The 25,172-nt window shown below is 49.6% G+C and overlaps 1 protein-coding gene across 1 annotated transcript in view; it reads right to left on the reverse strand.

The window, feature by feature from the left end:
- Positions 1–209: 209 nt before the first annotated feature.
- LOC309808886 (BCL-6 corepressor-like) overlaps positions 210–25,172 on the reverse strand; it is a gene marked incomplete at its 5' end in the record, with an annotated part of 29,745 nt that continues 4,782 nt past the window's right edge. Inside the window, 14 exon segments of the mRNA XM_082629458.1 lie at positions 210–979; positions 8,455–8,611; positions 8,776–8,853; positions 9,289–9,434; positions 10,584–10,750; positions 15,638–15,775; positions 16,120–16,301; positions 16,883–17,125; positions 17,566–17,811; positions 22,311–22,373; positions 23,185–23,371; positions 23,838–23,891; positions 24,531–25,148; positions 25,152–25,172. Of these exon segments, the coding sequence (XP_082485584.1) occupies positions 688–979; positions 8,455–8,611; positions 8,776–8,853; positions 9,289–9,434; positions 10,584–10,750; positions 15,638–15,775; positions 16,120–16,301; positions 16,883–17,125; positions 17,566–17,811; positions 22,311–22,373; positions 23,185–23,371; positions 23,838–23,891; positions 24,531–25,148; positions 25,152–25,172 (2,592 nt within the window). The 3' untranslated portion in view covers positions 210–687.

The following is a 25,172-nucleotide window of genomic DNA, read 5'->3' on the forward strand; positions in this document are numbered from 1 at the left end:
CACCTTAACGCAAACTTAAGTAAAATTAGTTCTGACAGTATCCAGCATGACAAACTTCCATGGTACAAACGAGAATGGACCAAGGTTTGAGCAGGTACAGGAGACAATCCAGGCATGAACAACACCAAGGCAAGGTAGACAGGAAGTAACATGGTGTGTAGGAAATCAAGAGACCAGTCTGATGGGAAGAGACTTAAACAAGACTGAAACTCACTTTCTAAACCTCCATCTCCAACTGGACAATTCGCAGGACACAGGTGCACCAAAGTGGCCAATTTATTCAATCCCTTTAATATGGAGGAAGAGTTTAAAATTTTACTGGTTTAATTTGCCCCAAAAGCAACTCTCAACAGTTATGGCCTCTGTCGTCGGAGCTTTGTATGAAATTAAGTCAAAGTGTGGAGCTCCTTTGCCTTTTTTTTTTCTCCTTAAAAAAGAAAAGAAACAATTGTTCCGAGTAAAAACAAACATATTCCGAAGCATGTGTACATTGAAAAGTAAAGAAACTTTATTAACAACTTCATAAAAACTGACTTAAAATTTTAAAAAGAAAAAAACATGTTTTGAAGTCCTTCCGACTGGAGTCGTGTCTCATAGTGTCCTTTCTTTACAGAAATAGTCGTATTAGGACACATACGCACAAGGATTAACACCATGACACACTGTACACGGCGGGCCCCGGCGAGCTCACCAGTCGTCGTCTGAGTCCAGGTCTCTGGGGAGGATCCACTCCACGGATGAGCCCAGCAGAGTCTGAAGCTCGTTCGTGAACTCCACCAGATCTAAGAGCTCCTTACTTTCTGGATTACAGGACTCCAGGTCTTTGGGGCAAGAGAATAAGAGACTTGCTGACACTTGCCGGCAGAACTCGGCCTCCGCGATGGTGACGATTTTCACATTTGGGAAATTGCAGCGGAATATGCAGGAGGACATTTGCAGTTTCTTGAGCAGGTCTGAGAGCAACAGCCAGTTACGAGGCCTACACAAGAGAAAGGACAGTGGTTTGAGTTTCCGGCAAAATTAGAGGCGCTCCCAACTACGAACTACCCGTCTCCTGGCGGTGAAAGGGCCTGCTACTTCCACTTTGATTACCCCACCCCCACCCCACTTCTCACTGTCCTTAGAAGGCCTACTTCTTCTTCTTTTTCTTTTTTAATTTTATTTATTTATTTATTTTTGGCTGCGTTGGGCCTGTTGCTGCGCACGGGCTTTCTCTAGTTGTGGCTCGCGGGCTCTAGAGCGCAGGCTCAGTAGCTGTGGCGCATGGGCTTAGTTGCTCCGTGGCATGTGGGATCTTCCAAGATCAGGGCTCGAACCTGTGTCCCCTGCACTGGCAGGCGGATTCTTAACCACTGTGCCACCAGGGAAGCCCGGAAGATCTACTTCTAGCGGGGGAACTCTGGACTCATGTGCATGTGTTAAGAGGCCACCTAGGGAGTTCGGGGGTAAGATGGCGGAAGAGTAAGACGCGGAGATCACCTTCCTCCCCACGGATACACCAGAAATACAGCTACACGTGGAACAACTCCTACAGAACACCTACTGAACGCTGGCAGAAGACCCCAGACCTCCCAAAAGGCTCGCCCCGCACTCCGTGCCCCTCCCTCCCGCCCGGCCTGAGTGAGCCAGAGTCCCCGAAGAGGCTGCTCCTTTAACCCTGTCCTGCCTGAGCGAAGAACAGACGCCCTCCGGCGACCTACACGCAGAGGCGGGGCCAAATCCAAAGCTGAGACCCGGGAGCTGTGAGAACAAAGAAGAGAAAGGGAAACCTCTCCCAGCAGCCTCAGAAGCAGCGGATTAAAGCTCCACAATCAACTTGATGTACCCTGCATCTGTGGAATACATGAATAGACAACACATCATCCCAAATTGAGGAGCCCGGAGTCAGTGCTGTGCCTCTGAGGTGGGAGAGCCAACTTCAGGACACTGGTCCACAAGAGACCTCCCAGCTCCACATAATATCAAACGGCAAAAATCTTCCAGAGATCTCCATCTCAACACCAGCACCCAGCTTCACTCAACGACCAGCAAGCTACAGTGCTGGACACCCTATGCCAAACAACTAGCAAGACAGGAACACAACGCCACCCATTAGCAGAGAGGTGGCCTAAAATCATAAAAAGTCCGCAGACACCCCAAAACACACCACCAGACGTGGACCTGCCCACCAGAAAGACAAGATCCAGCCTCATCCACCAGAACACAGGCACTAGTCCCCTGCACCAGGAAGCCTACACAACCCACTAAACCAACCTTAGCCACTGGGGACAGACACCAAAAACAACGGGAACTACGAACCTGCAGCCTGCAAAAAGGAGGCCCCAAACACAGTAACATAAGCAAAATGAGAAGACAGAAAAACACACAGCAGGAGAAGGAGCAAGATAAAAACCCACCAGATCTAACAAATGAAGAGGTAATAGGCAGTCTACCTGAAAAAGAATTCAGAATAATGATGGTAAAGATGATCCAAGATTCTATTTCCCAGATCCAAAATCTTGGAAATAGAATAGACAAAATGCAAGAAACAGTTAACAAGGACCTAGAAGAACTAAAGATGAATCAAGCATCGATTAAAAACACAATACATGAAATAAAAAATACTCTAGACGGGATCAATAGCAGAATAACTGAGGCAGAAGAACGGATAAGTGAGGTGGAAGATAAAATAGTGGAAATAACTGCTGCAGAGCAAAATAAAGAAAAAAGAATGAAAAGAACAGAGGACAGTCTCAGAGACCTCTGGGACAACATTAAACGCACCAACATTCGAATTATAGGGGTTCCAGAAGAAGAAGAGAAAAAGAAAGGGACTGAGAAAATATTTGAAGAGATTATAGTTGAAAACTTCCCTAATATGGGAAAGGAAATAGTTAATCAAGTCCAGGAGGCACAGAGAGTCCCATACAGAATAAATCCAAGGAGAAATACGCCAAGACACATATTAATCAAACTGTCAAAAATTAAACACAAAGAAATCATATTAAAAGCAGCAAGGCAAAAACAACAAATAACACACAAGGGAATCCCCATCAGGATAACAGCTGATCTCTCAGCAGAAACTCTACAAGCCAGAAGGGAGTGGCAGGACATACTTAAAGTGATGAAGGAGAAAAACCTGCAACCAAGATTACTCTACCCAGCAAGGATCTCATTCAGATTTGATGGAGAAATTAAAACGTTTACAGACAAGCAAAAGCTGAGAGAATTCAGCACCACCAAACCAGCTTTACAACAAATGCTAAAGGAACTTCTCTAGGCAAGAAACACAACAGAAGGAATATACCTACAATAATGAACCCAAAACAATTAAGAAAATGGGAACAGGAACATACATATCAATAATTACCTTAAATGTAAATGGACTAAATGCTCCCACCAAAAGACACAGATTGGCTGAATGGATACAAAAACAAGACCCATATATATGCTGTCTACAAGAGACCCACTTCAGACCTAGAGACACATACAGACTGAAAGTAAGGGGATGGAAAAAGATATTCCATGCAAATGGAAACCAAAAGAAAGCTGGAGTAGCAATTCTCATATCAGACAAAATAGACTTTAAAATAAAGACTACTAGAAGAGACAAAGAAGGACACTACCTAATGATCAAGGGATTGATCCAAGAAGAAGATATAACAATTGTAAATATTTATGCACCCAACATAGGAGCACCTCAATACATAAGGCAAATACTAACAGCCATAAAAGGAGAAATTGACAGTAACACACTCATAGTAGGGGACTTTAACACCCCACTTTCACCAATGGACAGATCATCCAAAATGAAAATAAATAAGGAAACACAAGCTTTAAATGATACATTAAACAAGATGGACTTAATTGATATTTATAGGACATTCCATCCAAAAACAACAGAATACACATTTTTCTCAAGTGCTCATGGAACATTCTCCAGGATAGATCATATCTTGGGTCACAAATCAAGCCTTGGTAAATTTAAGAAAATTGAAATTGTATCAAGTATCTTTTCTGACCACAATGCTATGAGACTAGATATCAATTACAGGAAAAGATCTGTAAAAAATACAAACACATGGAGGCTAAACAATACACTACTTAATAACGAAGTGATCACTGAAGAAATCAAAGAGGAAATTAAAAAATACCTAGAAACAAATGACAATGGAGACACGACGACCCAAAACCTATGGGATGCAGCAAAAGCAGTTCTAAGAGGGAAGTTTATAGCAATACAATCCCACCTTAAGAAACAGGAAACATCTCGAATAAACAACCTAACCTTGCACCTAAAGCAATTAGAGAAAGAAGAACAAAAACATCCCAAAGTTAGCAGAAGGAAAGAAATCATAAAAATCAGATCAGAAATAAATGAAAAAGAAATGAAGGAAACGATAGCAAAGATCAATAAAACTAAAAGCTGGTTCTTTGAGAAGATAAACAAAATTGATAAACCATTAGCCAGACTCATCAAGAAAAAAAGGGAGAAGACTCAAATCAATAGAATTAGAAATGAAAAAGGAGAAGTAACAACTGACACTGCAGAAATACAAAAGATCATGAGAGATTACTATAAGCAACTCTATGCCAATAAAATGGACAACCTGGAAGAAATGGACAAATTCTTAGAAATGCACAACCTGCCGAGACTGAACCAGGAAGAAATAGAAAATATGAACAGACCAATCACAAGCACTGAAATTGAAACTGTGATAAAAAATCTTCCAACAAACAAAAGCCCAGGACCAGATGGCTTCACAGGCGAATTCTATCAAGCATTTAGAGAAGAGCTAACACCTATCCTTCTGAAACTCTTCCAAAATATAGCAGAGGGAGGAACACTCCCAAACTCATTCTACGAGGCCACCATCACCTTGATACCAAAACCAGACAAGGATGTCACAAAGAAAGAAAACTACAGGCCAATATCACTGATGAACATAGATGCAAAAATCCTCAACAAAATACTAGCAAACAGAATCCAACAGCACATTAAAAGGATCATACACCATGATCAAGTGGGGTTTATTCCAGGAATGCAAGGATTCTTCAATATACGCAAATCAATCAACGTGATACACCATATTAACAAATTGAAGGAGAAAAACCATATGATCATCTCAATAGATGCAGAGAAAGCTTTCGACAAAATTCAACACCCATTTATGATAAAAACCCTGCAGAAAGTAGGCATAGAGGGAACTTTCCTCAACATAATAAAGGCCATATATGACAAACCCACAGCCAGCATCGTCCTCAATGGTGAAAAACTGAAACCATTTCCACTAAGATCAGGAACAAGACAAGGTTGCCCACTCTCACCACTCTTATTCAACCTAGTTTTGGAAGTTTTAGCCACAGCAATCAGAGAAGAAAAGGAAATAAAAGGAATCCAAATTGGAAAAGAAGAAGTAAAGCTGTCACTGTTTGCAGATGACATGATACTATACATAGAGAATCCTAAAGATGCTACCAGAAAACTACTAGAGTTAATCAATGAATTTGGTAAAGTTGCAGGATACAAAATTAATGCACAGAAATCTCTGGCATTCCTATATACTAATGATGAAAAATCTGAAAGTGAAATCAAGGAAACACTCCCATTTACCATTGCAACAAAAAGAATAAAATATCTAGGAATAAACCTACCTAAGGAGACAAAAGACCTGTATGCAGAAAATTATAAGACACTGATGAAAGAAATTAAAGATGATACAAATAGATGGAGAGATGTACCATGTTCTTGGATTGGAAGAATCAACATTGTGAAAATGACTCTACTACCCAAAGCAATCTACAGATTCAATGCAAGCCCTATCAAACTACCACTGGCATTTTTCACAGAACTAGAACAAAAAATTTCAAAATTTGTTTGGAAACACAAAAGACCCCGAATAGCCAAAGCAATCTTGAGAACGAAAAATGGAGCTGGAGGAATCAGGCTCCCTGACTTCAGGCTATACTACAAAGCTACAGTAATCAAGACAGTATGGTACTGGCACAAAAACAGAAAGATAGATCAATGGAACAGGATAGAAAGCCCAGAGATAAACCCACGGACATATGGTCACCTTATCTTTGATAAAGGAGGCAGGAATGTACAGTGGAGAAAGGACAGTCTCTTCAATAAGTGGTGTTGGGAAAACTGGACAGGTACATGTAAAAGTATGAGATTAGATCACTCCCTAACACCATACACAAAAATAAGCTCAAAATGGATTAAAGACCTAAATGTAAGGCCAGACACTATCAAACTCTTAGAGGAAAACATAGGCAGAACACTCTATGACATAAATCACAGCAAGATCCTTTTGGACCCACCTCCTAGAGAAATGGAAATAAAGACAAAAATAAACACATGGGACCTAATGAAACTTCAAAGCTTTTGCACAGCAAAGGAAACCATAAACAAGACCAAAAGACAACCCTCAGAATGGGAGAAAATATTTGCAAATGAAGCAACGGACAAGGGATTAATCTCCAAAATTTATAAGGAGCTCATGCAGCTCAATAGCAAAAAAACAAACAACCCAATCCAAAAATGGGCAGAAGACCTAAATAGACATTTCTCCACAGAAGATATACAGACTGCCAACAAACACATGAAAGGATGCTCAACATCTTTACTCATTAGAGAAATGCAAATCAAAACTACAATGAGATATCATCTCACACCAGTCAGAATGGCCATCATCAAAAAATCTAGAAACAATAAATGCTGGAGAGGGTGTGGAGAAAAGGGAACCCTCTTGCACTGCTGGTGGGAATGTGAATTGGTACAGCCGCTATGGAGAACGGTATGGAGGTTCCTTAAAAAACTACAAATAGAACTACCATATGACCCAGCAATCCCACTACTGGGCATATACCCTGAGAAAACCATAATTCAAAAAGAGACATGTACCAAAATGTTCATAGCAGCCCTATTTACAATAGCCTGGAGATGGAAACAACCTAAGTGTCCATCATCGGATGAATGGATAAAGAAGATGTGGCACATATATACAATGGAATATTACTCAGCCTTAAAAAGAAATGAAATTGAGCTATTTGTAATGAGGTGGATAGACCTAGAGTCTGTCATACAGAGTGAAGTAAGTCAGAAAGAGAAAGACAAATACCGTATGCTAACACATATATATGGAATTTAAGAAAAAAAATGTCATGAAGAACATAGGGGTAAGACAGGAATAAAGACACAGACCTACTAGAGAATGGACTTGAGGATATGGGGAGGGGGAAGGGTAAGCTGTGACAAAGTGAAAGAGCGGCATGGACATATATACACTACCAAACGTGAGGTAGATAGATAGTGGGAAGCAGCCGCATAGCACAGGGAGATCAGCTCGGTGCTTTGTGACCGCCTGGAGGGGTGGGATAGGGAGGGTGGGAGGGAGACGCAAAAGGGAGGGGATATGGAAACATATGTATATGTATAACTGATTAAATTTGTTATAAGGCAAAAAAAAAAAAAAAAAAAAAAAAAGAGGCCACCTAGGGCGGATCAGCCAACTTAGACAAAAGCAGGAGCAGCGCCCCTGAACGAGCCTCGTTGCAGGCCACCCCAGTGCTGCCTTGGCTCTGGTCACAACTCAGGTCACCCCTCTCCAAGTAAGTGCACCCCGTTCTAGTCACTAGGGAAAACCAGTCTGTATGCCAACCCAAGGGAGATGGCAAACACCTCTTGGACCTCTCCTCTCCTCCGGCCCTCACGGAGAGAGCATGAGAAACACTCGAGGTCACCTGGCTTTCCTTTCCTTTCCCACACCTCCAACCCGCCCCTCAATGCTGCCGGGAGTGAGGATTTTTCGAGAAGGGAGGTGGTACAATCCTTCCTGATATCCTGCCACGCTTTATCATCTCTATCCCGAATAGAATGTCACCACAAAGGCAGACACGTTCCCAGCCTCAGAGTCCAAGGAGGATGCTACTCCTTAAGCACCGGGGTCAACACACAGCAGAGCAAGGTCTCCTGATGTGTTCACTCCGAAGGGTTGGTCATGGGGCACAGTGGCCCGACCGTGGGGACAAGACTCGATCTAAGCAAATCTGAAGACACATAAGATCCCAGGTGCCACATACGGCTTTCTCTAATCTTATACAAGAAGAGGGTACACATCAGTATCGTCCCGTGGACCTCACGCGCCTTGGAAGGCCCCTATGGTAGCCGTTTGGGGAGGATCCCTTCCCCAAGAGTTTACTGACTGAAACTGCAATTGCAGTCGCTGACTCCCGTGTCCTTTGGGCTCTAGGGGTGTGTTCCAATGAGGGCAGTTGGCTGGGGAGCCCTCCCACCCCCCAAACTTTTCTGGAAAAGTTCCACTGCATTATGTGAGGTCGGTGGACACTTGGTGAGGAATTCACTCACCCCCCAACCCAGCCACCCTCATCTGCTGAAGGGGATTTCTAACTCCTGCCACCCCACAGAGCAGCTGGGCTGGCTCTCGACCACACGCTGGCCACGCTCACCCCTGAGCGACGGACACCTGGACGTTATAACACGGCAAAAGGGGGTCTTGGGAAAATTCAGATTCCAATAGGTCACCATAGGCCTCGTTGCTGTCATCCTGGTCCTCTGGTCGTGGGGGATTTGCTAAAACATCGTAACCACTTTCATCATCTGGTTCTAACCGGGGGGGCAAACAAGAGAGAGGTCAGTAAGCTGGAGCAAGATTCCAGCTGTTCGCCAAAAAGGACCCTGGAAAAATTCTTTCCCAAGCAAGTCCTGCTCACAGCACCACCCCCACCCCCACCCCCACAAGCCCAACTGAAACGAACAAGCCTGCTCACCACACACAGAGCTGCCAGAGAACTCCGAAGAGCAACCGGGGCTACCATCGTCAGGAGCCTGCAGGTTATTTAAACAGTCTGGAGAGAGAGGGGGAGAGAGAGAGAGAAAGAGAAACAAGATAACGCCTGCTGGTAAGAGGCAGATGCTGCTGGAGTTCGGGAACATCTCACGCTGGGGCTGGTGTCACCTCCTGACAAGTCCCACTGCACACGCCTCCAGGTATCTGACTGAAACCTCCCCACGCGTCCACCCGCCTTCCTGAGGGACTGCCCGCCTCACCGCCCCAGCCTGCCAAACAAAAGCTAGCCTGGCTAGCTAAGAGTTTTCCAGCCCCCCACCTCGCAAAACTCAAAGTATGTATCTCTTCTTTGACAGACTAACGTTGGGCCGCTTTTCCCAGTAAAGGGTCACTTAGAGTAAACGGGGGGTGGGGGTAGGGGGAACCCAGGTGAAAGGCTGTGAAGTCACCGTCTAGATGCTTCAACAAGACCGTGTCTTGACCTCTGCCGTACCTGTTAAGAACTTCTCCAGAAGTTCGCTGTGGTTCACTTTCTTGATGGTTCTACCTGAGTACGTAGCCAGGGTAGGATCAGCACCGTAGGAGAGGAGCAAGCGGACAATTTCGAGATGATCATTCTTGACAGCATCGTGGAGAGGCCTAGGAGAGGTGCGGGGGATTACACCTGTGCACGCGACGCTTGCTTCTAAGGACACGGGGCAAAATCGAGCGTGTGTGGCCAAGCCTCGTAGGCGCGCTATTTCACCGAGGAGGTGAGTGTACGGTCGCTGCGACAAATTACTCTGTTATTTCAACACATAACCCTTTACGGGACAGGTGAAGGGACCATCTCAGGCCTAATTCTTCAATGCAAATCTCTCTTAATGCATGGCCCAAGGAGGAACTCAGGCCACGATGAAAACGTTTCCAATGAACTTAAATAGTGACAGACTGTAAGAAGGTAACATACGGCGGGCTGGGGGGAAGAACCCCAGCACCACGGAAGCAGATACGACAAGCCATTGTTACACCATTACAAACAAAACCCAAAAAGTGCAGTTTGTAAAAGAAACTAGGGGCAAAGTGGAACCTCTCCTGAAACCAATTTGGAGATGAGTGATCAACCCTTTCGCCCAGAAGCAGTCGACAGGCAGGGCGAGTTCTCAGGAGGATACAGAGTCCTCCTGCTCGTGTCCGCTGGGGTCAGGAACACTGTCCACAGTCCCATCCAGAAAGGATGCTATTTGGAAACCATGAACCACCAAATACCTTACAGTTTTGCTCATTTTATGACCGTCAGGAAAGCCCCAGTGCCCTGCCTCGTGGTGGCATCCCAGGTACAACCAGAAGATGCTTGGGCTGACTCAGACCTGGGCCTCTGGCCAATAAACCGAGGTCAAGGACAGAGTGGGGGCCAGGCCCGGGGATGTGGGTGGACACGGCAGGTCCTATCAAGCCAGTTGCCACTGGACCTGTCTGTACTCCTGCAACTTTCAACTCACATATATGTTCAAGATTGAGATTCAACAGACGCTGGTGGAGAGTCCAGGGTCTTAAAAGAGAACACCCCTGATTATTCATGCAGGCTCAACATTTTCAGGGACTTCTGTCCATAAGAGCGTCACAGACTTTTAAAGTTCTATGTAAATTCGCCAGAAAGATCTGTCTGATTCCATTCTAGAGGACTCCGCCATCAGTGTGCTTACATGGCACTCACTCTCCATCTTTCCTTCTGGGGTTCCCTGCACACCCTAAGAACCACTGCCTATGCCCCAACAGGGCCAGGCCAAGAGCAAGACCGCCACTGACCCGGTTCCATCCTGGGCACTGCAGTTGACATCGGCGCCATATTCAAGGAGGTGTCGTACGATGTTGAGCCAACCTCTTGCACAAGCCTCGTGCAGGGCACAGTAACCCGCGTTGTCGCGGTGGTTCACATCACAAATCTTGTTCTCCAGGCAGTACAAGACCACTTCCTACGGGGAGAGGAGAGGAGAGGAGAGGAGATACCATCAGACCACGATACAGTGAACCTTGTAAGCGTGACCTCCCCATAGCTTGGCGGTGCCCACTTTCAAAGGCATACATCCTCGGGGCCAAAAGCCCACCATGGCGCAGGCAGGCGGCAGGCATCCTGGTGGGGGGCGAGAGTGCGTGAGAAGGGCTTGGAGATGCAGACAGTGTTGTCTAAGGCTCTGCTGCACCAGTGGCCTGGCCATGGGCAAGTTACCCTTGAACTTCTCCAAGCTTCCACAGGGCTGCTGAGAGGACGCATTCGGATAGCGATGAAAGCCCTCAGCCCAGGGGCCGACGTGACCAGTACAGAGGTGTCACGGCTGCTAACATCTTAGATGACACATTGCCAAGCACAGACCATTCTCACTTGATGGGTCTGTTCGGTCAGTGGCAGTGGACGATAACACAAGTTTAGATAAAAGTATGGATGACCAACACTTAAAGAGAGCTTAAATCAGCCGGAGAACATTCCCCAGCTTAGAGAAGCAGGGACACCCAGGTCAGCTACATCCTCGCGCCCCTTGTTAAGACCCCAAATCAGAACCTGGGCCTCAGATGCTCTTGTCTGTACGTTAAGTAGAGTTAAAGAGAAGCTCTCTCCCTCCATCCTCGAGGAATGACACAAAATGCCTCCAATAACCCCACCCTCTATTTTGCCTCACTCCACCCTCTCGAGTAAATATGAAAATTTTAGACTGATTCTGCCCCAAGTTAATGACAGGAACCTGATACACCACAGGCTGCAACCTCCACATTTCAAGAATCAAATAAAACGTTCACCGCCCCACCCCCCACCCCGGAGATGTTCTGTGTCAACACTGTGCATTAGAATCACTGTTATTAACCTTCTTTCTTTGGCTTGTTAAAATATTAATATGAACCACTCCCAGTAAGCAGAGCAGGAACTTATTCAATGTTTTATTACCTTAAGAAAGTTTTCAGACACATCGAAAGCATTTGCCACCAGAAAACACGTTATACTGTTTATACTGGGTAAGTCGTGCCCAGCAGAGAGCCGGCAGGTTCTGAGAGCTGGGAGTAGGCAGAACGTGCATGTGGCCCAACACATGGTCTGCAGGGTAAGGGGGGATGCGATGGGGTCAGAACAGGCCTCCTTGTGACATCTCTCAGGTAACTCATCTGTTAAACCCAAAAAGGGCGTCATTCTAGCCGCCCATAAGTGCGAGATGGGTTCTGTAAAACCTTTTATGCCCTTTGGAGGACACGCCAATCAAAGGTGACCACTCACTTGGGAGCGAACTAGAATGTTCCATTTGCTTACCACGTGAACCCAATGGGGCATGCTGGTAAACCTGGCCATCGGTGCCCTGTTACTTCAGGTCACTGCAGCAGCTCCCTTCCAAAACAAGAGGAGGAAGAGAAAAGGCACGCCCACGAATGCGTTTCTCCGTTTACATCCCAACCTGCCAGAAAGCCCACAATCCTCTGGGCTCCCAGGCCACCTGCCCCGAGCCCTGGTATCCAGGATACCGCATGAAGCTGCTGCGCTTTTAGCAGGCCCTCACTAGCCAGACTTGAGTGGACGGCTGCAAGCTAATGAGTTGTGTGCCCCAGCCAGGGAGAGGCCCTGTCACGTGGCTCTGGGATCAGTTCTGAACGCCACCAACTGCTGTGCACACATCAATTTACTCAACCCAGGGTTTATTTGCTGTGACAATCATGGCCTTCGCCTGGAAACCTTCATCACTACTAGGGCAGATTCAAGGGTACCTAGAAATGAAAGGCCGTCCAAGCTGGTGGGTAAGTCAACTCTCTTCTCCTGGAAGATGGCAGCAAAGGCAGCAGTAGCCCCACGGCCAGGTCAGACTTTTGGCCACGGGCTGTCCTAACTCAACCACGTTGATCCCACTATTTACACAGTGGTTCCCATTCCCCCAGATGAGGACGTCTTCTGTCACCCACAGGAACCCAGGAGATAGCAGGAAAGGAAGGTAGTACTATCCTCATTCAACACTTGGAAACTGAGGCCCAGAGATATTAAACCCCAAGTTCAATTAACATGAAGTACTAGACCTATAACTCAGGTCTTTGGTACCTGGTCAGCTGGGAAGATTCAAAAGGCCCAAGAGGGCCCCAGTTAGAGGGATGCAATCCAGCTGTGACGAGCATCCCACAGGCCTTCTCTGTTGGGGGTCAAGTGGGCTAACTACACTCTCCTAGCTAGGAGGGTGATGGCCTCTAAATGGATGGCGACCATCGCCACCGACACTTTCTCTAACTGAAAGGTGAAGAGGCGGGGCGAGTCTGTCGACGCAACACATTCCTTGGTTTTATTTTCTCCGCTAGAAATAAACGGGAGTGTCCGAAGGGCAGCCCAGCCATTCCCAAGCAAAGTCAAACTGCTTTTGTCGGACAGCTCTCTGTTCAGCGGCTATAAGCCGAATGCCATTACCTGCAAAATGTAACCATAAAGGCCATAAGCCCGACGTTGTTAGTTAATTAAATGCCTCATTAACTTTTTAAAAAAACATGACTTATTCAATTCATAGAAAATTTAATCATCACCGCTAAAGGCACAAGCATGTGGTTGCACACGGGCGCTTTAGCCTAAGAAATAGAAGCCTTTTTCCCAGGAGGGAATGGTTTGAGGTCTTTGGCCACGCAAGTGATCTATTTAACGCGGATCTGAAGCCAGAGTGTGTTTCTAAACTTTCAGAACCAGATTATCATGACATGAAGCTCAGACAGCCTTTATACTGCACATGGTATCTTTGGCTAAGCAGAAGAAAATAACCAAGAATGCTGAAGACAAAACTTCAGGAAAACCCTCCCAAACCACACCCTTATCTGCTTAAGCAAACTGTCCTTCAATTTTAAAAGGTTTAAGCTGCCACATCTCCCAACTGGGCCATCATCCCAACATTTAAAATTCTGCCCAGAGAAATCCCAGAAAGTTGGATTCAAAGTTGAAAGCGTTCATCTACTTGTCACAATGTTCAGCATCAACACTGGTGATCTGTGGAATCTACATATTGAAATTTACATTTGAAGAAAAAAACAAATCCCACTGTAAACATTCCCAAGGCTTCCTGTGCAATCAAAGGCCAGGTAGCCTAAAAAAGTATGGATCAAGTGCCCCTTGGTCCAGGCCTCAGAGCCACCAAACCAAAATGGAAACTGTCTTAGAGGACCAACGAGGGTCTTTTGACGTCTCTGGTCCCAAAGGGAGGCTGCTGGAAATGATGCCAAGTTCACAGGTGGGGCTCGGAGCCCCGCCCTCCACGGCGGGTGCAGCAGCACCCCGCCACCCCCATCTCCAGCATTTGCTGGAAGCGGGAGTCTACTTTCTCAACCCTAACACAAAAGTTGGGGTTAGGGGTCTCCCCCCCACCTCCAGCGTTTGCTGGAAGCAAGGAGACTATTTTCTCAACCACAGGGGGTCTAGCTCAACACTATGTGCAACATCTGCTCTGTCCTCCCAGGCGCCCGCTCTCAGCTCTTGGGAAACCAACTGGGTGCTCCTTGGACTTCACCTGCAAGTAACTGCGCTAACTACCACAAAGTGCTCTCTAGCTAATGGAGAGGTCTCCAAGAGACGTGTAGATATACACAAGAGCACATTCAACGCACAACAACAACAAAACACCCCCAAACTAAGCATAGCCCTAGTGCTTCCAACTTCCCACCCACAGTCAGGCCTTAGGGCCAAGGCAGGCACACTTCCAAGGGCTCACGGCACTATGGACCGGGGTGGGGGGACACGACGGGAGACGGGGGACAGGGGCACAGAGCTGGCTGAGGGTGTGGGCGCCAGGGCTCCGGGCCAGCCTGGGTCCTGCCACCCCAGTGCTCAGCCACACCTCCACGCTCAGCCTGCTGAACCGCGTTTTACTGTCACCATTCAACTCCCAGAGGGCTGATGCCAGCACAGAAAAATGCCTTTGCCCTGTGGGCTATCACATCACAATTGCTACTGACAAGTATGGTGGGGGAACTGCACAGGGCATGGAGAGGCATCTGTCTCACAGAGGTTTTGAACTGTAAAAAGGGCAATTCCAGTGTGAGCCAGTCTTGCTGAGGAGCGTGGTGGGCTGTGGAGCACTGCTGGATTGCTACCTGTACGGGGATCAGCTAACCCCTCTGAGGCTCAGTTTCCTCATCCGAGAGTGGGCTAGTACTCGTTACTCCCAAGTGAAGATGTTAACAGGGTGAAAGGAGTTACTACAGATCACACGGGCTTAGGCAGATATCAGCTCTCTTTCTATGTTGCTCTAGCAATAGAGGCTGTCACTGTCATCAGCCGTGCTGGGTTGGGATACAGCAGTGTGGACAGGGAGTTTTGTGCAAGGCTCAACCCCTGCTCCCCGCCCATCAGCCCTCGGCTCCCGTGCCCTCTCAGAAAGAGACTGCTCAGGTCTGCCCCACTCCCACCCCTACTCTGCACAGACACGTCCCACCCGCTACCCCACAGGGGCATCACTCTGCCCCAAACAGCACAAGTTAGTAGAGCTAATAACTACTCTCCTTCTTGCTATTCAGAATCCAAAAGGCTCATTAAAATTCCCCTGGTCGCCAAGCCCTGGGTTAGGTCAGATTTTGTATCAGAGATAAGTGAGCCGGACTGGCCGAAGCAGCCTACCTGCCTGAACGGGAACGGAACATCAGAGAGGCCTGCCTTTCTTTTCACACCACGACTGAACAAGCCACCAAAGAGCCCGCAGTGTGAGCGGGGCCAACGCAAACACCCTGCTGGAACACCCAGCCCAGTCCGCCACATGGAGGGGGCTGGGCTCTGAGACCCGCCCCCCATCCCCAGCCAGTGTGTCCCCCACCCAAGGAGCAGCAGCCGGCGGATCCTAATCCGGGGCACCCACAAGGATGCTCACCTCGTAGCCAAGCCGGGAGGCCTGCTGTAGGAGGGTCTCGCCTGCGTTCTTATTGACAATAAGTCTCCGCGCTTCCGGTGGCATCGGGCGGGACTGGGTGGTCTCTGGAGGGGAGCTTGAGCATGTCAGCTGCGAGACCTGGGAAGATGGTGACAATTGCTGCAAACGGTCCAAGGGCTTCTGGTCCTGCTTGGCCGGCGAAAGATCATAGTCGGAACTGGGCTCAGGCCGCTCCTGAGTGGAGGAAAGCACTTTTCCTCCTCTCTGTCTGAGGGAGGCGGGGCGCGAGGAAGGGGCTGCATTTTTACTCGCTGGAAACTTCACCGCCACCCAGGAGACAGGTCCCCTAGGAAGGGGCAGTGACATTTTTGGGGGAGGGGTTCAGGAAAAGGAAAGCTTTGTCCCCAGAAGCAGAGAAGTAGGCAGGCGGGATGTGCCTGCACAGGCCCGGGGGGCGGGGGAGAGCCAGGGGCAAGAGGTACCTTGCCATCCGCATTGTCCACGTAGGAGTCCCCTGGCAGCGACAAGCCCCGCCTGGGCTCCTGAGGGATCAAATGCTTGGTTTTGCACGGTCGCTTCGCGGATGGTTTCTCGCTGTTGTCGGTGTATTTCTGCGGCAGGGGCGAAGGCTGCCGATCCATTTCTCCGTCCATGCACAGCACATCTGTCAGGGGGAGAAGCAGCGGGCGTTACACAGTTGTAGCCGGTGAGGAAAGAAAAGCCCATTGTTAGCACTGATCGTTGGAGAAGATTCAGTTTTTAAAGATATACCAATTATGTTTTCAAAGCACTAATATTTTAATTATCCCACATTCAACCGGCAAATAGGCTAACCCACGAAACGCCAAATGGCAAGTCGCTTCAAAGGGCCGCAAGACAGGGCAGAAGCCAGCCCTTCGTGCGCTCCCGTCCCCACCCGTGGGGGGCCTGGGTGCTCAGGACAGGGCGACTGGGGACAGCCTGAGGCTGGAATGAGGGCACTGACAAGCGCCCGGGGTCACCCAAGACTTCCCTTCCTGCCCAGCTGCGGGCTGGGTGATGAGGAGCAGCCCAGGAAGTCGAGCTCCCGCCTCACTGTCCATTCCATAAGGAAGTGTGCAGGCTGAAAGGACCTCATGAAGAAAACTCCCTGCTCGCCACACGCTACTCTTGTCAACTTGGATGGCGCTCAGGTCCCCTCCAGGGCCGTTTCCCACAGAGGGCGGGTGATCCACCCTCCAGGAGCGCCCCCCGCCCCATGCGTACCTTGTTCATTGTCACTGCATTTAAGGGACTCCTCCAACCAGCTTCTGTTGCTTTTGGCCTCTGCCCTTTTCCTGCCAGGTTTCTCTTCGGAGATACTATTGCCCTGGGGGGTGACCGCAGGCTGGACCGCCTGAGTCACTTCCGTCCTGCCCTGCCGGCCAGGTTTGCTCTCTGCTGCCGACACCTGCTGCTCCCGCTGTTCTCTAAGGTGCAGCAAGCGGCGCTGCTTTCTGGGATGGAGCCCTGTTAATTCAATGCACACCTCAGGTTGGTCAGCTCACTATAATGTGGCTCTTCTAAACGGTTAGAGGAACTGTTTGTCATTTCCCTCTCAGGCCAGTCAGCTAATGGAGAAATAACTACAAATTAATGAAGAAGCCCCCCGGGGCGGGGAACAAACTGTCGTACACATCACTAACAGGAGTGGGGGAGGGGAGGGGTGTGGTCACTGTGTTGGCTGGAACTTGTCACCAAGTCTCGGGAGGGGGCCTATTTGCCTTTGGCCACCTTTGGGCTCCAGCCCTGGCACCTGGCTTTGGGGGGGTGGGGGTGGGATGGGGGTGGGGGGTGGGGAGGTGTGAGTGGCTCCCCCCAGGGATCCAGGGTGGGACTGGAACTTTCCACTGCTCCGCTCCAGGACTTCCATAGGGTGCCCTGCGGGCCCGAAGCGAAACCAAGCCCACCTTTGGAGACCCGTCTCGGCTTGGCTTTCAGCAGAGTGTCCTCCGGGAGCACAGTGGTCTCAGTGTGGTTCCTATTGCCAGACACCTTGCGCTTTCTGTTCAGCCTGAGGGTGGGGCTGCGTGACGCGTCCGGGGCCGCCTGGTCGGTGGGGGACTCTCTGGGGGGCTCCGTGTCCATGTCCTCAGGAAGATCACTGTCTTCTGGGGCTTCGAAGGGGTCAGGTTTGCTTCCATCATAACACTCCCCTAGGGGAGGGGAGACAACCCGGAAAGGAGGGAACAAAGGTCACCAGGAGCAGGCAGGACCCCCATGCCCAAGGCAATCTGCTACCAACAGACCACCCCCCTTTGGAGACCCGGGGCCTCACACGCCGGAAGCACAAAACCCTCAGAAAGACGTCCCAAAGGAAGGACAGCTGAACACAACCAGCAAAGAAAGCAGAAAATGAGGCGCGTAGCCCACTCACAATCCATCCTTCAAGGGTCAAGGTGAGGCATCTACACCATCCGTCTATAGGCATGTGAGATCACTCCCTAACTGCTTAACTCTCCAAGGTGGCTTACTGTTAAAGGGGGGGTGAGTGACCTCACAGTAAGAGCCAACCAATCAGGGCAGAGCTACAAATGACTATGGAAACAGCTGCTAGTCAACAAAAAAGGCTGATGTCATCAAGAGACCAAATAGCCCCCAACTGCCATCTACACAGACATAGCACCAATGTTCACTTGGGTCAGCAGGGGCGAGGGTGAAGAAAAAGGGTAGGGAAAGAATGGTGGGAGGCTGGGAAGCTGGGGAGACCAAGGCAAGAGGAGCCTGGCAAAGGGAAAGGAAAGGCTTCCTGGTGCACACACAAGGGTCAAGGGCAATTTCAAAGAACTCAACCAGATTGCTACAAGTCCGTCTGTCCTCTTTCCACACCCGTGGGGGAAAAGCATTTCACTGCCATCGAGGGGCTGCTCCTATTTCCTGTCTAGGAAGAAGGCCCTCAGTGACACCAGTCACCCACCTGGCACGTCTCCACGCCTTCCTTCCCAGGCAACAAGCATCTAAGGACATTTCAAAGACAAGACTCCAACCCCCTTCATGGGGGTGGGGTGGGGGGATGTGGCGGGCAGGGCTGAACTGCTCACACCCCAGCTCCGCCTGTGTTGCTCCTGCCCCCTCTGCTCAATCTAGCATCCACTTGGGGCTTTTCCTCCAATTACCCCAGCCTAACATCACTCCTCACTTTTGCTCTAGCCAAAGCAACAGTTCAACTGCTTTGCTAGTCACATTGTTTCTAACACACAAATAATTCCATAATGATCACTGTGCTGTTAAAGAGTTCCCCGAAGATGACCCTGTGTCCATCACCGGCCGGGGGTGGGGGTGGGTGTATGAGTTTGGTATTTCGTTAACACCTGAGCTAAGCTCCCACAGCCCGTTTTTCTAGATGAAATCATGGACACACCCCTCACATGCTGCTCGCATTCCTCCTCTCCCTAGACCACTTCAAGTATCACTCCCACTTCTGCCCAGCCGGCTGGTCCCCTGATCAGCCTCTCTTGGGGGCATTCCCAGCATTTAATGGCAGCCAGTTGTGGGGATGAACCTCACCCTGGCCTGGGCTAGCCTGACCTGTGCTCTCAATGGTGGAACACACTTAGCTTTTCTCCAAGGGTATCCCAAGGTGGGGCAGATCCCCATCTACTCTTGCCGGAATGGTGGAATCACCCCAACCGCGAGGGTCTCCTGCCATGGCAGCAGGAGAAACCCCAAACTCCTGGCCTGTGCTTACGGGTGATGCAGCCCAGGCTACCGCAGGCCCGGTGAAGACGGCGTGCTGCAACTCTCACTCCGGCTGCTCTGTGACCCTCTTAAACACTCGGGCAGGAATGGCGCCGCTTTACAACTCAGCCCCCTTCACTTGTAAAGTGGGAATGTTACTGCTAGCCTCCCTCCAGGGTGGGCTTCATCATCACGGGCCGGGCTCAGCACAGAGAAAGGCTGGAAAAATCCCTTTAACCAAAAGGTGCCAAGACTTTCAGACCAGCCTGAATCTCAGGCCTGAAATGTAGGAAATTTTAAGAGGTGAGCCCTGCTGGTTACACCATTGGACTTCTCGGGTCCAATCTGGTCCAATCAGCCTTCCCTAAAAGTTCCGTGGGAGGGCATCCATGGAGGAATGGAAGGGCTACCTTAAGAACCCCCATGTCCAATTTGAAAGTTTCTTTTTCCAAACTAGGTCCATCCACCCTTCCCCCAACCCCGGAGCCTTTTAGGGCAAAGATCTCAATTCCCCTCAGCTAAGGCCCCCCAAGACCTTACGCTAGTGTGACCTTACCCAGGCCACTAATAACCCTGAAGGACACCCACCCCGACTGCCCAAGATGCCCATGGCCACCAGCTATGGGGTAGAGGCTCCGTGTCACTTGGAGCTTCTCAAAGACTGTTCTAACCACGACCCACAGGAGGATGACTGACCCTTGAGGGCAAAGGAGATGGGGAGGTAAATAGATACACGGGGATCCTAACCATCAGGCTTTGCCATCATTGCTACTTTTGGCCCTTCTAAAAGTGGGAAGCCATGTGCCCTTGGTCACCCAGTCTAAGCAAGATGTGAACGTGGTCCCTGCAGCATGGTCCTATGACTCACAGCACCTATATCCCAAATGCATTATGGTTGTACCACAGCATCACCTCACAGAAGCATCACCACAGCAACATTTACAAGTCACTGTGGCAGCAAAGCACCCTCACCACTGTTGAGCCATGCCCAGTGAGGCCTAAACGAGGTGAGAGGGTTCTGAGTCGCTGGAAGGCTCCCCAGGATTAAAATCCCCTTCTCTGTAGCTTAACTATAGTAGCACCTCCAGTCAGGGCTAACCTTGTTCAAAGTTACACCCGCTACACAAGGGGTGCAGGGGACCTCTGTTCCAAAGTAGTTTACACACGTGCAGGTGCTCAGCTGGAAGAGAAGTTCCCTGAGCAAAGAAGTTTCATGAAGCCCCTCGACTGAGGCTTCCTCCAGCTCCTGGCCAGGCACTGCCACTGAGCAGGTCCTAGGCCTGTCCCAGCCAAGTGGTTGGCAAGGGAGATGGTTACTCCAAGTTTGAGAAGGAAGGGACCAATGCCTCCTTGCCCCGCCCCATCTTCAAATGCCACTGAGGGTTCCTAGTGATGAACTTCCAAGTCTGAGGAACCTCCCAACTCATTTGGTGAACTTCCAAAATAAAAATTTCACTCAGCCACCCATGTGATCATAAAGAATAAATGAGTATCTCGGCCACTGTGTTTTCAAGTTAATTCCTTTCTTTAAACAAGCCCCTAGCAACAAGATGCACCCGCACCAGGACAACCAGGGCCACGCAAACAGCACCCACCACCTTGGAAGCTCCTGGTCCCTCCATGGGTAGGGGCTGCCTCAGAAGGGGGAAGGCATCTTGAAGGCATCCTGGACCCTCTCTGGGACCCCTGCCCGCCCCAAATCCCCGCCCCAGCTCCCATGTGCTCACAGCTCGGCTCTCGGCCACACCGACACCCATGAGAAGGACCTGAGCCCATATCAGCTCAAGACATGATGGCCCGAGAACAAGAAGGCCCGTTCATATCCAGCTGAATGGAGTGAACACCTGCTGGGCCTTGGACGTGGAGGCCGCAGTAAGAACAGTGGCCCCTTCAGGTGACCTTTCCTGACCAGCTATTTACAAACCCCACGTCTCTACAAGACAGAGGGTGGGTGGGGAACCCACCTCCGTTGCCCCAACCTTTCAAACAGAGCCCCTCACCTTCCCCAACCCTACTCCTGCCCTGCCATGGTGGCGATTCATGGCTCACTGGGCCATGTCCCGGGTGCTCCAGGAAGAGACCCGTCGGTCGGTCTGAGATTGGAGGCAGGCGGTGGGGGGAGGGGGCTTTCGGAATCATCTGGGGCTCAGGCCCTGCTCCCCATCAGCCACACCGAGTTCTCGTCTCCAAGCTCAGCAGGAAAGACTGGGAAGGACGCACACAAACATCTCTGGGAAGAAGGGCGGGTGAGGCCACTGAGACGTGAAGGGCAGCGGCCACCCTGGGTTTGGCCACGTTGCTAGAGAAAAGGGCGAGAAGACTCGAGGCCGGTTAACTGCCCGCTCCCTTCCTCCAGCCTCCCTCACCGTCCACCCACAACACGCAGATCCCCTCCTCAGAAAAGTGCAGCCCTGTGAACTTGGCCTTGCCCACTTTTATCACATCTCTCTGAGAAACTTCCCCAAGAGCTGAGTTATGAGGCCACTCGGGAGGGTAAGGGCTGCGTGTCAGCTGTGAGCACAGGCAAGGAGGGAGGCCTGGACCCTCCGTTTTTCATTCCAATCCCGAGGGGGAGGAGCTCGGAATCGGCTACTCCAGGCACATCAAGAGCCCCATCCCTCGGGTAAGGCCGCCACTGACTAGCCCCAGAAATCCCCTTCTACGGGAGCCACGTAGGACAAACCGGTCCCGGTGTGGCTTACCCAGAACCCTGGCCACAGGCCTTTGTCTGACCCCAAAGATGAGCTGGGGGAGGGCAGTGCTCCAAGCAGCAGAGAGAAGCACACGCTGTGGCTGACCACAATTTTCCCAAACTGCATCAGGCACCCACGACCCAAGCGTGCGGGCGAACGCTGACCCTACGACTGGGTCCAAGGGCCTGGGCCTCCCAAACGTGCCCACCACCCCCGACTGTCCTGTCTCAGGAGGATTTCACGCCCACCCTGTCCTCGACGTTCACCTAGGTGCCCTCACTCACCATCACCGGTGAGGTTTCTGGGGTCCGGAGCAGGCTGCAGGCCACAGGCCACAAGCACGCACACTGAAGAAAGCGGGAGAAAGACCTCCACTTGCTGCCAACACATCTCATTAGCCCAGGAAGTCTCGAGGGCAAAGCCCGAAGTCAACCCCAGTGGGGGAGCAGCTGATGGGACCGCAGAGTGTGACTCGAGGCAAACACTAGCTTTCTCTCCAATTTGGCCTCCAAAACAGAATACACCCCGTCTGGTAGGAAGAACGCCCTCGTTGATCCCACGCCCTTGGAGCGTACTGTCAACTCCTAATGACTGCAAACAAGCCTGCCACAGAAAATAATTATGCTCGTCTTTCTGGTGCCTTCATCAGCCCTCATCTCACTTTAACGAAACCTCTGCCTTTGGAGGGAGAATCCGAGTACTCTCCACTCCCTCCCACAGGAGACTGTCACTCTGGAGGGTCTGGCTCTGGCTGCAAGTGTCATTCCACTGCTACCAAAAACCCGTATCCGTACCTGCTACAAAACAGAACACATACCTGCTACGCTGGAGGTCTTGCACCGCCATTCCTCTGCTCTACTGTATCAGACTATTACTAACTACAGGACTAGCATTGCTCCGGAAAAAGGAGATGCGTGCCAGGAAACAGCATTTCATAGGTGCTTCACTCATAGATGCCGCAACACTCAAAAGGACAACCAGCCTTGCAATCCACAGCTGGGAAGGGTGGCCAGAGCAGCCCGTTCTCCGAACAGCCAGCACCCAGACGCTGGGCCGTCGGAAGCGTACTGTTTCCTCTCACCTCCCTCGGCACTGGGAGCGGAACCGCCCCGTTCCCACCGACGTGGTACCACACGCGAGCCGCCTGGGTTCACTTACATCTCTCACTGTCGTTCTGGTCGGCAATGGCCTCCTCCAGGGCGACCGACTTTGCCTTTTTGTCCTGACTTCCTTTCAGCCTTTCCCAGCCAGCGGGGCTGAATTTGCGCACCTCGGAGTCTTTGGTCGTCGGGTGGCCACCTTCTCGCACTTTCATCTCCAACTCGGAGAAGCGCATCACTGCACGCTACAAAGAGAACGGAGATGGTAAAAAGACACACCTTACCACCAAAGCTATTTCACTGCCCTTACCTTAAAGGAAAGTATCTTCAAAGAAAAGTTTGCCCCAAACCAACCACAATTTATGATACAACTGAGATATTTTAAAATTGAACGATAAAAACGTAAGTGTGTCTATGTGTAACTAGTCACACACTCTTTCTTCGTAAAGCCATATGTATGTAGAGATATATGTGGTGTGTATGTATAGCCATACATACACTGTGGCATAGAGACAGACATTCTCTTTCGAAGGTAAATAAAACAAAACAAAAACACAACGCAAAGAAAGCGAAACAAAAACACAACAGAAAACAAATGCACAGTGAATAAAGACGACCATGGCCCACAAACTTCCCTTTGTATATTTGGAAATGAAATTTAACTCAAAAGGTTTATGTAAGATTCTAGTAATAAAAATTTGAAGAACTGACCTCACAGTAAGCAGCGGGTAGACATAAAATACTGTCCTCTTGTAATCCTTCCATCTATGTAATTAAAATCGGCACTCAATGGATCATTTAGATAACTTCATCCATTTTTATAAGCATAAACCAATTTTTTTCTTAACATTGCAGAACAATTTGGCTTTGTCTTTTAATTAAAAGTAAAATATCTTAAGGAAATTCCTATACAACATCTATCATTCACTAGCAAGTTAAATACATACTCTATCCCTTTAAGCAAGGTTTGTGTTTTTGTTTTGTTTGTTTTTTTGGTGGAAAAAAAAATTGCACGAATCTCACAGACATGCGGCCGCTACACACCTCCACCAAGTATCACGTAAGGCATTCTAAGCAGCGCTTTTAAGTATATTTGTTAACATACAGTAACGGCAGAGAAATCAAAGCGATTGATAAGTAAATGTCTTTTAGACATCCTTCGCAATAATTAAAACTTCCGTTATCAGCATTCGAGTGGAGTTCGCTTAAAATCTACAGAATAACTTCAAGTATCCACTTACGTCCCCTTACTGGACACATTTCAAACATTTAAATTATCCTAAGCTTCATTAACCAAATCAGCCCGGTGTCCTGCCCTATCATACCCCCGGCCCCCTCCTCTTCACACATTACAAAAACCTGACAACTGCTCAGGCTCCTGAAATTCGGGTGGGGGGGGCTCACCTGCAATGCCCGCTGCTCCCGGCCGAGCTGACTGGAGTCTGCGTACAGTCCGGTAGCGACACACTTGAACCGGTCACCCACGTAACCAGCGGAGTTTGCGATTCTCTTTGCCAGCTTAGATGGCTTCGGTTTCAGAACTTTGCCATCGGTTGATCCTGCCTCGTCAGCTCCGTCTTTGGTGTAGGTGGGGGTGACGTCCACCACGCAAAATGGTTTGGGATCCTCTTGGGTTTTCCCGAAAGTGACCGCAGAGCTGTCGCTCCCCAGGGTCGGCTCCAGGAATGGAGTCGAGACCGGCGTCGCCAGGTTCTCCTTGTTGGTTACCGCTGGAACATTCTCCTTGCTTAAGCCGGAGACTGGCTGGCCCGGAACCTGTTTGAAAGTATAGGCTTCGTGGAAGTCACTGATGCGCCCCAACTCCTCTCTCAGGGCAATGAAATCCCGGTGTGGCTGTAGAGCCGGGTCAGGCAGGCGTTTGGTGGGCTCGGCACTCTGGCTGACACTCTCAGCTGTGAAGCCGGGTTTGGACACGTTAGCGTCGGTTTTCGCATCTGGCTCTTCCCGGAGGAGGTCTACATAGACAAGCTTGTCACTCTTGACGACGGTCTTCCCTTGATTTCAGCTGGGGCTGGGCTTTAGGTT

The sequence above is a fragment of the Mesoplodon mirus genome (assembly GCF_964341445.2).
Source record: "Mesoplodon mirus genome assembly, chromosome: 7".
In the NCBI taxonomy this organism is placed as follows: domain Eukaryota; kingdom Metazoa; phylum Chordata; class Mammalia; order Artiodactyla; family Ziphiidae; genus Mesoplodon; species Mesoplodon mirus.